At 43.5% G+C, this 13222-nt stretch overlaps 1 protein-coding gene across 13 annotated transcripts in view; it reads left to right on the forward strand.

Annotated features, from left to right (window-relative positions):
• Positions 1–13222, forward strand: part of Kiaa1217 (KIAA1217 ortholog) — a 529925-nt gene that overhangs the window by 431939 nt on the left and 84764 nt on the right. For 12 of the 13 annotated variants that reach the window (XM_017797805.2, XM_017797804.2, XM_029562900.1 and 9 more), the window contains one exon: positions 891–984. In XM_017797805.2, the coding sequence (XP_017653294.1) occupies positions 891–984 (94 nt within the window). Of the gene's footprint in view, positions 1–890; positions 985–10501; positions 10838–13222 lie in introns of those variants that run through there. The other variant, XM_017797806.2, reaches the window with a different exon arrangement.

Genomic DNA, 13222 nt, shown 5'->3' on the forward strand with positions numbered 1-13222 from the left:
AAGTGTGTAACTACGCCTACTAAAAAGAACTTAGCTGCCTGCCCAGATCCTCCAGCTTCAGCCAACATTGGAATCACAGTGCAGATGGGCGGGAAGAAATCACAGTGTAGACGGGGTGAAGGGCTGTATGCGGCCCTTCCAGAGTGACCCATGGACACAGAAGGGCTTCTTACCCGTCTGCATGCCCGTATGATTTGAAGGTAGGCTGTGAGCAGGACTTCTGTCTTCTTAGCTCTGAGAGCTAATACCAAAAGAAGAGGGGAGTGTGTCAACTGCTTTTCTTTCAATTTGTATATGGAAAAGTACTTTAAAAAAATTCACTGTGGAAGAAAAAAATGCACTGTTAAAGATATAGTGAGTTCGATCTTTGTGGTATCTATTTTTCTGCACTATATGTATGTATATAGACACTTTGTTTCCCTTGCTCAACATGTTTGAAAGTAAAAAGTAATCATCACTTTTTATGTGTGCAATTGTTATATAAGGAGCAAAGTTTGGGCTAGGTAAACAATTAAATATATAAATGTTAACCAAATCTCTTTGAAGGTATTGTAAATATTGGAGTTTTATTGCTTTGAAAGTATCAGTTTTCCACACTTGGAAGCCTGAAAGCAAGTTCTTGTTACCTGATATTTATGGGTGGAGAACGGTGCTGAAGGAACAACACTTTTCCTGAGGACTGAGGCCAGGGAAGAAAAGCTGGAGTCGTTTCTCTTCATCTCCTTATTTATGTTTGCCTGTTTTATGGTCAAAGGACCTTTGTCTGGTTTATGGTAGGCATTGCCAGGTTGTCGTCTGTGGGTTTTGCCCGATGCTTCAGGACAGGCAGAGGAAATGACCAGCGTCGGGCCCCTCTCATCTGCTGTACTGATGGGTGTTTTTGATTTCAGGAATATCCAAGACAGATCCTTCCTCAAAGTGTACAACAAGGATCCTTCACACGCGTTTAACCACATGCCAAAAGCTGTGAATGGAGACCTGAGGGTAAGCCCTGCTGTCCAGCTCCGGCTCTCTTGTGGATTGTACCATTCCTTCCTCTCACACCCCATCACCAGTTTCCACAGGTTCACACAGCTCATCTTGTCCAGTGACTCACCATCTGCTCGGCTCTAGAACAATAAAATTTCCTGGTCACCTGGGGCGCAGGGATTAGAACAGGGCTGGTTCAACCATAATTCATCTCTAAGTACTGAGCTTATTTTTAATTTTTATTTATTTACTTGTTTATGTTGGTGGTGCTTGGGATTGACTACAGAGCCTGTCAAATGTTGTACAAGTGCTTTTCGCCTGGACTCTATCCCCAGCCCCAACACAGAGCTTTGATACATCTTTACTCCAAATAAATCCTGGAAGCCTTCACATAAAAGCGTCCTTGGCACTTAATACATTAGCCTACCTACAGAATTTATTTTGGTGTTTTCATCTGGTAGAAACAAACAAAAGTGCACACGTTGCACAGCAAACAGCACCCGCTCTTGAGTTAGTTCTCCCGTCCAGCATTCTCATCCAGTCAGTTACCTGCTGACTCAGGGCTGCTTGCTCTTGTCCTGTATCAAATATTACCAAATCTTCTGAACCACATTGAAGGCAGAATACAAACACGTACATGATTGGGGAGCTAAAACTCTCTAGACTTAGGTCATCTCAGAAGATCATTCAGATAATTACAATACATAGAGATATTTTGAAAGAAAAAGAACAGGAAAACTAAAAACAGCAGATTCATAAGATGACATTAATATGAGTCTCCTGGGAGGGGCTGAGTTCCTGACAAGAATACTACATTCTTCTGAAGTAAAAATAAGGGAAGGGGATAAAAAATTAACTTCCCAATCTGCATCCCCCTTCTCAACACGTACGTACAAAGGTGTGTGCGCAGACTCAAGACACTAGAGTTTAACTTTAAAACAAAAAGAATGTCTTTTGCTGCCAAAAAAATCTAGACTTGCATTACTGGTCCTGAGTGAGGTGCCCTCTGCTTCCCAATAGTGTGTATGAGAGTCCTCTTGCTACTATAACAAATGATAGCAACTTTATTGGCTTAAAACAACATGTATTTATGGCCTTACATTTCTAGAGTCTATAGATGACATGAATCTCACTCACAGGTCTGAAATAAGGGATGACTAGACAGCTTTCAGTCTTTTCTGGAAAGTCCTCTCCTCCCCTCCCCTCCTCTCCTTTTCTCTTCCTCCTCTTCCTCCTCCTTTCCCTCTACTATTTTCTAGAAATCACCCATATTGATTTGTAGTCCCATCTTCAATCCCAATAAAATGCCATCCCCCTAGTCCTGCTTCTGTAGTCACACCTCCAACCTTTCATTGTGTGCTCTTAAAGACACTTGTGATTACAGCAGGCCTACCTAATACTCTAGAAAAATCTCACTGTTTTCAGGTCAGCTGGGCATCTACCTTACTGTCCCTTTCCCGTATAGCCTAACGTAGTCACATGTGCAGGGGGCAAACATGCATAATATGTGGAGAACTCCAGTTCTATCTTCCACACAGGGCATGTGAGTTTAAAACCATGAGGTGCAGGGGTCCTTGTGAGTGTGCTGGAAATTTTTCCATAAATTTCTGGATTGTAATGTAAGTCATGGCATAGTGGGACCAGCGTCTGCCCTTTTGAAGGGAAAGACCTCGTTAATTTGTAAAATGCTGTGTGATGTTACTAAAGGCTGTGATGATGTTACTTTAGAAAATCTAGTGTTTTGAGGCTTGCTTTTAGCCAGTTACACATTAAATGTAAACCAGAGCCATGTGAAGACAGTGGGCCATGCCACTCATGGATCTTGGGTGCACATTATGAGACCTTGGCTTTGTGTGAGTCTGCTCAGTCTGGGGAATGTTCATGTGCTCTGCCCCCTTGGAGAACTTTATTGTCGATGTGTCTAGCCTTCTAACTGCAATTCTCCCACACTCAGAGCTATTTCCATAATGTAGAGCTATTTGCCACACAAGCACCCCACAATTCCCTCTTAGAATCCTGTTTATAGCCAGGGAGGACACCTGTTTTGACTCTTAAGCAGATGTGGCGCCTACATAGGACCCACCGTGAGGACCAGGAACATTAACCATCTGCATGAAGCCTATTAAATGCATACGTTTTGCTACGGATTTTAGCAAAGGGCTTCTGCTCCTGCTCATTGGTGAAACACAAGTGATCCCTTTCTGAGGTGCCCACAGCCTACTTTAGACTGTAGTTGTTTGTGTGAGAAAATCAGCCATTGTCTTGAACTGTGGGACAAATGTTCATCAACTAACAGAAAAGCTTTGGTGTTATCATGCCTGAAGTTTGTAACATGGACTGTTCTCCTAGATTCCAGAAATTCAAAAATATGGAACCCTCCCAGCTCCCCCTTTCACAGCTGCATACCTGTGAAAGGGCTGGGAGTTCTCCCGAGCCCTGCCCGAGGCCCAGTTGTGACACCCTGCTCTTAGTGAAGAACAGAAAGAGGGAGCCGAGCTAGGATCAATTGTCCTGCAGACTAAACGAAGCTGCACGCTACATCCTCTGATATGTCTCAATGTGCATGTGGCCGTGAAGGCATTCCAAGGCTTCCACTCACATGTCAGTCCCTGCCACGTTGTCCCTCATGCCTTTAGATGTCACTCACCAGCCCTCATCTGTGTATGAAAAAAGACATGAATTGGAATAGGCAGGGAGACCACCTTACAATGCTAGGATTCTGCGGGGGCCTCAGACATTTTGCTTAAGCAAGGACTTTAATACCTTGCCTTTGAGTTTGGAGAAATGTAAAGCTGTGGATCTAAAATTTACAGGCGTTTCTCCCAGAACAGTTTTATGATAGAATGCTGTTCTCCAGGAAACAAGTGAGACCAAAGTATTAAGTCTGAGGTTATGGGCCTCCAAATGTCCATGGAATTTATGCTTTTCACTTAACATCAAGCTGAGCATTGCTGAGGCTTCTCTGCATAATGAGACTTATTCTTCTTGGCTAGAACTGAGCCTACCCAACTGGACTCCTGACTCTGCTGATTCTTTCCCTGTGGGTGAAAATCACCCTGATCTAATTCAGTCACATGGCTTTTGTTCCTTACATCGGGTAGATTTGATCATTCGGTTCCCAAGGGACTGGCCTCACCATGTGGAGCAGGCCCTTCTGCATGAATTATATATGCGCACGCAGCATGTTTGGTCACAACCTCTACATTCCTCAAAGGTCAGCCATTCCGTGTTGTGGCTCTCAGTAAGGTCCTAGTCACTAAGCCCAGTGGCTTTCTCATCGTTTGGGGCTTCTTGTGTGTGTTGACGTTACTTCTCAAGGTTCTCTGCTCTCACCATGAAATGCTGTCTCTTTGCCTACTGTGGATCTTACCCATGTGTCTTTCATTTTTATGCAGACAATGGCTAGATTTGCATTTAGGACACACTGCCCAGAATTTGCCCTGCATCTTAAATTAACTGCTAATACCCACGTCGGTTGCTGCTTCCCAGCCCTCTTCTGTTTGAACTTTGTGTTTGACACTGAGGAATGATGTCCTTAGAAACCAATGGCTTCCATTCCTCACCATGGCTAAACACAGTCTGGCATCTTTATTCACCAGACATTCCCTTATTCCCAGGTGGCATCAGTATTTTCAGGCAGGTTTTTACCAATTTTGAGCTGTTTAGGTTTTATTTTGGTTTCTTTGGATTGACTCTTTTAGTTTGAACTTTCCACTTATTTTATCAGACCACTAATTTACCATTTAAATACTGTATCTGTGTGAGTGAACCTTGAACCTGATCCCTAGATTCATGATCTCTATAAGAGATCAAAACCCAAATGTGTAACTTCTAGGCAGTCATCTTTACACTGATATAATTTTCCAACATTTTCTACTATATACTATTGAAGAAAAAAGTTTCCTGATTCGCTGTCTTTGAAGGATGAGGTGTCTGTGTGTATGTGTTTGGGGATAGGGGACGAGAGCTTGAATATCTTGCGTCGCCAGTCATTCCTTCTCTTCCCTGCCACGTCCTTCCATCAGTCATGAGCCCTCACGTCCCTCACAAAGTCTCTCACAGATGGCCCTTCAGCCATTGGCTGGGCTAGTATTCTTGGAAGAGCTAACTAGTGAGCTTTTATTAGGCACTTGTAGGCATAATTTTATTTAATCCTTGAGACAAAATTTGAATCAAGCATTGGTACAAGCCCACATATTTATAGCTGATGAAACAGTTGCTTATTTTGGGAAACTTTCCCACGGCTGCTCGGCTGGAGAGATGGCTGCTGTTGCATGCCGGTGGCTGGTTTCTTGGCCAAGCGCCTTAGCTTGGTTCCTCTGCTGTAACTACAGCACTCACATCTCTTCACCAACCTCCTCTCGGTCCTTCCTGTCCATACCAGTGTCTCCAGTTCCAGGTGTCTGCCTGCCATGGCCCCCAAAGTCATGGCAGTTACAGATGGATCGTTAGGAAATTGGGCCTAGTGGAGGGTGATTGGGTCACAGGGGAACCACCTCCTAAGGGAGTAGTGTAGTTTCCCCAAGACTGGCTAGTTATAGCATCTGTGGTTACCATAAAGTGAGGCCACCCACATGCTTGGCATCTCCCTCACATGGCCATTTCCCATCTCTTCCTCTGCCATGTTGCCGCACAGCTTTCCCCTCACCAACCAGTCACCAGCACCATGCTATGTGGACTTTCTAGTCACCAGAGTGGTGAGCCAAAAAACCTCAGGTATTTTGTTACTGCAACCCAAAGGAGACTAACATACTGGCTTTCGAGGTCATGCTCCTTTAGCATACTAACAGACAGTTGTCTGATTCCGTCAACAAACTGCTGACATAAAAATGCTGTTTTAAGGTTGTGCTGTAGAGCCATGTGGGCTTCAGTACGTGGATCCTGAGAACAAATCATTCACTAAAAAATATCTTTAAAGCTATTTGGAAAATTCCAACATGTGTTAGGAATTAGAAGATATTAGGGAAATACCTGGTAATTCTATGGGGTATAATAGTAGGTTGGTGGTTTAAAAAGTGAAACATACTGAAATATTTGCAGGTTGAATGAAGTGGTGGATGGGATTTGCTTTAAAATACTCCAGCATTTCACCAGAGTGGGGAGAACAGAAAGAGATGAGACAAAATTGAGAAAATGTTAAAGGTGGATGATGGAGGTTCATTATATTATTTATATTTTATAACTTTTATAAAATAAAAATGGCTTTTGGAACCTATGTGAAAGAAGCCTTCCTCTGAGCAACTTCCCAAACATTGTGTCTGAACTGATCTTCCTTTGGAGGCATGGAGAGATTTTCTTTGTGTTCTAACCTTTTAGGTCATGTTGATCTCATCCCCAGGATGGTAGTTCTTCAAAAGCATAATCCCTGACACATTCACCCTCATGTCCTTCTAAAAGCTAGTGGAGCATCCTGAGGGCTGAGTGTGGAGTGTCTCTAGCCTGGGCACCTGGAGTACACGATGCAGTGCTGCAAATGCCTTGCTGATTGTTTTTCTGTCGTTTGCTATAAAAATATCCCTGGTCTCATCCCCAGAAACAGTTGTGTTTCTCCTGGTTTATTTTTATCATGTGGACTCTTTGAGTCTTGGATGTAATCATTTTCCTTCTTTGTGTTGCTACTCTAAAGCTTAGAATTAAATGTGTGGCCCACCCACAGCACGAGTACAGGCATTTGTGGGCTGAATTTTGTGTGTGGATTTGCTCCTTGCCTCTCTCCCTTCCATTTCACGGCTGTCGTCTTGTTGTTGTTGCAAATTCCACTTTACTTTCATTTTTTTACAGAACTATAATTTTTCATGTGAATCATATTAATTTCTTTGCAGATACTATCCAGACATAAATAGTATTCCTTCTGTACCATTGTTCTTGATCTAAGATCATAGACCCTTCCGTGCCTGTGGAACAGGCAGTGTGTTGAAGTTCTTTATATTGTTTATTTAAATTTAAAGTCAACAACTCTGCAGAATAGATGTGTGGACTCCATTTTTTCAGATGACACGGTGATTTATGTCTTTAATCCCAGTGCTCAGGAGGTAGAGGCAAGTGAATCTCTGTGAGTCCAAGGCCAGCCTGGCCTACATAGCGAGTTCTAGACCAACAAAAACAACATAATAAGATCTGTCTCAAAAAAGGGGGAAAGAGAAGAGGAAACAGTCATTAATTTTTGAAGGTCATACCAGCTAGGCAATATATTGGGGCTGGAAAGATGGCTGTGCAGTTAAGAGCACTTTGTGCCTATGCAGAGGACCTGGGTTCCTTCCTCAGCATCCACATGGAGGAGGCCCACAACTGCCTGTAACTGCAGTTCCAGAGGATCCAGCACCCTCTTTTGGCATCTTTTAGGCACTACACACACACACACACACACACACACACACACAGCACATATATACATTGCAGGCCAAACATGTATACACATAAAATAAAGACAAAATATTTAACAGAAAAGAGAAGGCCTCAGAAATTGCTCCCGAGCTCACACAGCTGGAGAATGTCAGACACAGACTTGAACCCACTTCTTATACTTCTTTCTGTGTCTTTGTATTAAATCCCCAGCTTCCCTTCCTGGATATTTCCATTTAAGTTTTGCAAGTCTTAAAATGTTTTTCCTAGGCTAGGCATGGTGGCACATGCCTTTAGTCCTAGCACTTGGCAGGCGGATCTCTGTGAATTCAAGGCCAGCCTGGTCTACATAGTGAGTTCTAGGCCAGCTGGGGCTACAGAGAGACCATGCTTCAGAAAGACCAAAGGAAAAAAAAGTTTTTCCTAGCAAGAGTTCAGAGGCACACACACTATCCTTTATTAACATTTGTTTTCTTTAATTATTATTGTTTTTAATAAAATTCTATTAATTCTTTGAAAATTCCATACAATGTACTTTGATCATATTTGTCTCAGCCTCCCCAGCTCCTCTCATATCCACCCTCACTTCCCTACCCAGCCAGCTCAGTGTCCTCTTTTTAATGGTTCATTGAGTCCAATTTCTGTTACCCAAATAATTTTGAGTGTGACACTGTCCCCTGGAGTAAAGAGAACTGGTGCTGCCTCTCTCTCTCTCTCTCTCTCTCTCTCTCTGTCTCCCTCCCCCCTCCCTCTCCCTCTCCCCTTGACCCCCCAACAGCTAACCAATAGCTCCTTAGCTATGGTTGGGACTTCATGCCCACCTCCACCCTCCATGCTGGGATTTTGTCTGGCTTGAACTTGCATAGGTCTTGTGCGTGCCATCACAACCTCTATGAGTTCCACTGTCTTATTGTGTCCAGAAAACACTGTTTCATTGTAGTCATCTCTGATTCTTATGATCTTCCGGCCCCTCTTCTGCAGTGATCCCTGAGCTTTACAGGGAGGAGTGTGATATAACTGTCCCATTTAGGCCTGGTCAGTCCAAAGTCTCTGCATGTCAACCATTAACAGTTGCATATCCATTTTGTGGAATTTTTATTTTATTTGTCCCAATCTGCACTTTGTTTATTACACTAAGAAGAGAACTACAAGAATAAAAGAAATGAGGGATGGGGGCGGGGAGGCATAGAGAGAAGACGGAAAAGGGAGGAGGAGGAGCAGGAACCCATCTTTTGCTACATATAAAACTTGTGCTCTGGTTGAGAAGAAAGCTTCTGGGTTTGGAAGGAATGAAGTAATCCCATAGGAATGGAAGAAAAATGATACCATACATAAAGATGGTGCTTTCAGAAAACACATCCTGAATTTTCTCATTTGTTTGAGGTCTGCACCCTAGCAATAAGGCCCCTCCTATCCGTACAATAGAGGTGCTATTAGAACCTTGTGTTCACAGTACTCTGTGCCTGTCACCTCACCCAACTTTCGACTGTATTCGCTCTCATTTGAGTGTCACAACAACGGGTCATGGGCGGAATGCCTGTGGTCCCACTGAGTCAGAAGAGGAGGCGGAGACTGAGAGGACTTAGCCAACCTGTTCAAAACCACATGGTGGGTGGGAGATGGAGCTGGATGCAGAGCCAGATAGGACTCGCAAGCTCGCCTCTTAAATACTCCTGTGGTCATCTCTGTCCTCTCCACCATCACTGTCCATGGCTCATCTCCACTTGTCCACATGCTGTCATTTCCCAAAGACCAAGCTCTGAGCTACTGTACTTACTGATGCACACTTATGAGCGCTCAAAGGCCAGATTCCCATTTCATTCGTTTTCACACTTCCTGTTCCCCCCTCAGTGTCTTGTCTTGAATTCTCACTAAATATGAAGATGGGGAAATGGTGCCTCGTCAGCATTTCCCTGTCAAACTTTGTGGCAATGATTTATCTACCAAGATCAATACAGTGGTCTGTAAATGGGACTGCTAGAGGTTTGCAGCCCATTCTGTGATATGGGGCCGACCCCAACAAGAAGTAAGATTGTCCACTTCTCCCCCACATTCTCTATTCCATGGATGTAATTTGATAGCAGTGAATATCCCTGTTTAAGATGAGAATCCCAGGCAGGGAAGAGGTCTGGCTTTCTCAGGTGAGAATAAGTGATTGTGAGGAATGCACATTTATCTGCCCTTTTTTGCTCTCAGGAGTGAGTTGCAGGTGTTATACTCACCTGTGGTAGAAAGAAAGCTAGCTTTCTAGTAAGCAACACCAAATAAGACATCAGCTAAGTCTACAGAGATGGCTCAGCACTGACTACTCTTGCTGAGGACCCAGGTTCAGTTCCCAGCACCCATATGGCAGCTTACAATCATCTGTAACCCCAGTTCCAGGGAATCCAATGTCCTCTCCTGGTCTCCGTGGGCATTGCACATACATGGTGCACGTAAGTATATGCAGGCAAAACACTCATAAGCATAAATAATAATTTAATTCCTTAGGATACATTTGCCTTTAGACTGAGTGGGCAGTTGGCATTTCAAACACCTCCAAACTTGTAAAATAAGGGTTACAGTTTTACAACCGTTAGCATCACTCCAGTATTATAAAGTGTCACTGATCCCTTCCCCCAACCTGTGCAAGCCAGCTCTCTCCACCAGTACCGTCTCCACCAGATCCTGAAACTGTAACACTGTAACGGTAAGCAACCCAGATGTTGCAAGCCCCCTCCCAGACCTGGCAGGCAAGATCAGAAAAGCCAATAATCAATACCGATGCCGACATCTGTCATTTTTCTCATCCGCTCCAGGCTCTGCGCAGCCTTTGCCGTGTTGTTGGCGTCAGTGAGTGCTGCGGATCCCGGTTATGAGCGGCATGCTCAAGGCTGCCCCTTTTGCTTTGCACCTTTGGGATGATTCTGTCCCAGCTTATGAGGAATGACTTACTGCAATGATTAACCGGCATGTGCAAGATACTTTCTTCTTGCCTCGCCGCTCCCAGTAATAAAGTCTTATTTTTTTCAGAAGCAGGAAGGTAAAATATGCACATCAGATATGCAGCTTCCAACAGCTACAGATCCCGCTGTGTGCCTGCTTGCTTTGCCTTACACTTTTTTTGTCATTGAGAGGTTATGACAACACGAGCCATATTGTATTTATAAACATCACGTGTTTCCTTGATCTGGCTGCAGTTTCTGCCAGACAGCACACAGGGAAGAAACAGTTCTCGTTGGCTCAGCGTTGGCTTTCGTTATGCTGATTTCCGGAACAGGAAAAATGCTTTCCTACTCAGCCTTAACTTTCATAGAGTGGAAGCAAAACCTCTGAATGTCCGTGAAATAGTTTTAACAAGGGTGGATGGTGCTCCTTTAAACCACATATTTTGACTAAAAGCTTCCTTCTGTAAGAAAACCAAGCCTAGAATTTAGCCACGGGGAAGACAGGCAGAGCTGCAAGCATTCGAGAGATGGGTGGCTCTGAGGTCTCTGCAAGTCTAGAAAGTTTGTTCTAGAAAAGAAAGGACTACGGAAGATGAAAGGTAAGAACTGTGTCTTTATAACAAAAACAATCTTGAGAAATTCTTCAGTCAGCCCTTGGCACAGACTGTCGCATTCCCCTGGGTTAAGTCTTCTGTATTCTCTTCAGTAAGGAATTGAAGTTGGAGGTTTTCATGTGAACTTATTGCTTGCTGCTTTGAAACAGATCTTTTTGTTATTGACATTAGTCCATTTTTAAAAGATCTGCTTTAGTTACTCTGGGCCGCCTCTGATCTTCAAATCTGTGGTCCCATCTCTTTCGCCTTGTAATTTAGGGAGACTCAAAGTGTCAGGCAGTTTGCCTGTGCACGGCTAATTCTTTGGTGGGTTTTTGACAGTTTTCAGCATTTTCATGAAGATGTTGACTTTCATTCAGTTTCTGAGATCAGTGTAGAAATATGGAGAGAGAAAACAGCCTGAAATGTGGCATTCTGGGAAATTACTGGGTTTTTCTGAAATTCATCTTAAATTGTTAAATAAAATTAGTTCTTTTATTTTGGTTTTGAAAAAATTTCAGCAAACATGAATTTGTACTTTATGAGAGAACATAAACCTGTAAGCAAAAGCTTACAGTTTTTAAAAGACAGGTACATACCTTTTATATCAAGTTTAATGATTGCTTGAAAAAGTCTTTGACAGAAATAATGTTTATTTAAGATCACTCTTCTGTTTTACTCTATTCCACCACAATTTTGCTCTACTTTTAAAGGAATTTAGGAAGGGCAGTGCCCTTTTAAGCCAGTCAGCTTCCTTTAAAGGAACATGTGCATGGATCTGCTTATCCATAATGGATGGATATTTTAATCCCAATTCATAGATGAGATGTTTTTTCAATATGATCTCCATAGCATGCCGAGATCAGAAAAGCCAATAATCAAGTAGTTCGTGTAGTCACTGATAACCTATGGCATAAGTACCATGATACCCATTTTAAGACTGGAAAATTGAGGCTCAGAGAGATGAAGTAACAAGATCACACGCCAGTGGGTAGCAGAGTTGGGATTTAAACCCAGAGATTGTCTTTATCCTACACTGCACAGCCTCACCAATAGCTGAGAGTTTCCAGACTATAGTCAATGCAGATAACATGTCTTGGGGATAATAATAATAGTTATTTATTTGACAGCGGGATATTCAAGGTATTACTTGTACTTTGGTGGTGGTGTGGGGAGTTTCATTTGCTTTTTGTTGACTGGTAGCCTTCAAAGCCTGAGACTGTATCAGGTTGATGGTTCTGTTTACCCAAGGACCTGGTTATAATTTAAAGTGACATGTAAACAGTGAACATCAGATGGCGTGGTGACAGTAAAAACTGCTCTGTAGGACCGGCTGCTTCTGCTACAAAGACTTTTCCTGTTTCTTTTTCTACGTGTGCCGTGTTGCTCATAAAAACTGTGTTTGAAGACAAGGGTGGTGGTGCATGCCTTTAGTCCCAGCACTCAGGAGGCTGAGGCAGGCGGATCTCTGTGCGTTCAAGGTCAGCCTGGTCTACATAGTGAGCTCCAGGCCAGCTACAGGGAGACCACATCTCAAAAAAACCAAAAAAAAAAAAAAAAAAAAAACAGTATGTTTGTGGGACACAGCAGAGAATGCATTGTGAGATTGATTTTGGAGAGTCTGAGAGAGACGGCACAAGGTGCCCACTACCCTTTTAGGAGGAGGCCAGAAAGAATGCTAAAGAATATGGAAAGGGAAGATTCTGGAGTCAAGCCTGCTGGCTGAGCCACCTCAGGCCCAGCGCTTTGCCTTCACCATCTGCCCCTGAAGATTGAGACATCAACTAAGAAGCAAAAATAGTGTCGTGATTTGCCATGCAAAGCAGTCACTGCGGACAGCATCACCCAAGGCTGTAGCTGCTCATGTGACACGAGATTGGAGTCTCAGGATCAGGCAGCCAACAGGCCCTCTGAAAGTCCCTCGACCTGCGCTGCTGCTGTCAATCACACTCAGGAGAGGTTTGGCCACACCCTCTGCTCCTCAGCTCCAGACCACATCTCCTTTTTTGCTCTTAAACAGTAATCGATGTTCGCAGAAATGGCCTTTGGCCTGGAGCACACACCCTTGTATTTTCCGTTGTATCCCTCATTTCTACAGGTCATCACCTGGCTGCACTTTGGCTCTCCATTGAGGCAGTCCACACCATCCCACATCGTCTCCTCTCACCTCCTCCTCAGCTCCCTGGGACCGGGACCCTGCCCCACAGCAGGCAGACTATTTTTTTTTTCAAAATATTTTTATTAATTTTATTTTATGTGTATGAGTGTATTGCCCGTATGTGTGCAGTACACCTGTGTCATACAGTGTCCATGGAGGTCAGAAGAGGGCATCGGAGCCCCCGGAACTGGAGTTACATTTGATTATTAGCTACCACATGGGTGCTGAGAACG

Source organism: Nannospalax galili, unplaced genomic scaffold, assembly GCF_000622305.1.
Source record: "Nannospalax galili isolate Female #2095 unplaced genomic scaffold, S.galili_v1.0 scaffold14, whole genome shotgun sequence".
Classification (NCBI taxonomy): Eukaryota; Metazoa; Chordata; class Mammalia; order Rodentia; family Spalacidae; genus Nannospalax; species Nannospalax galili.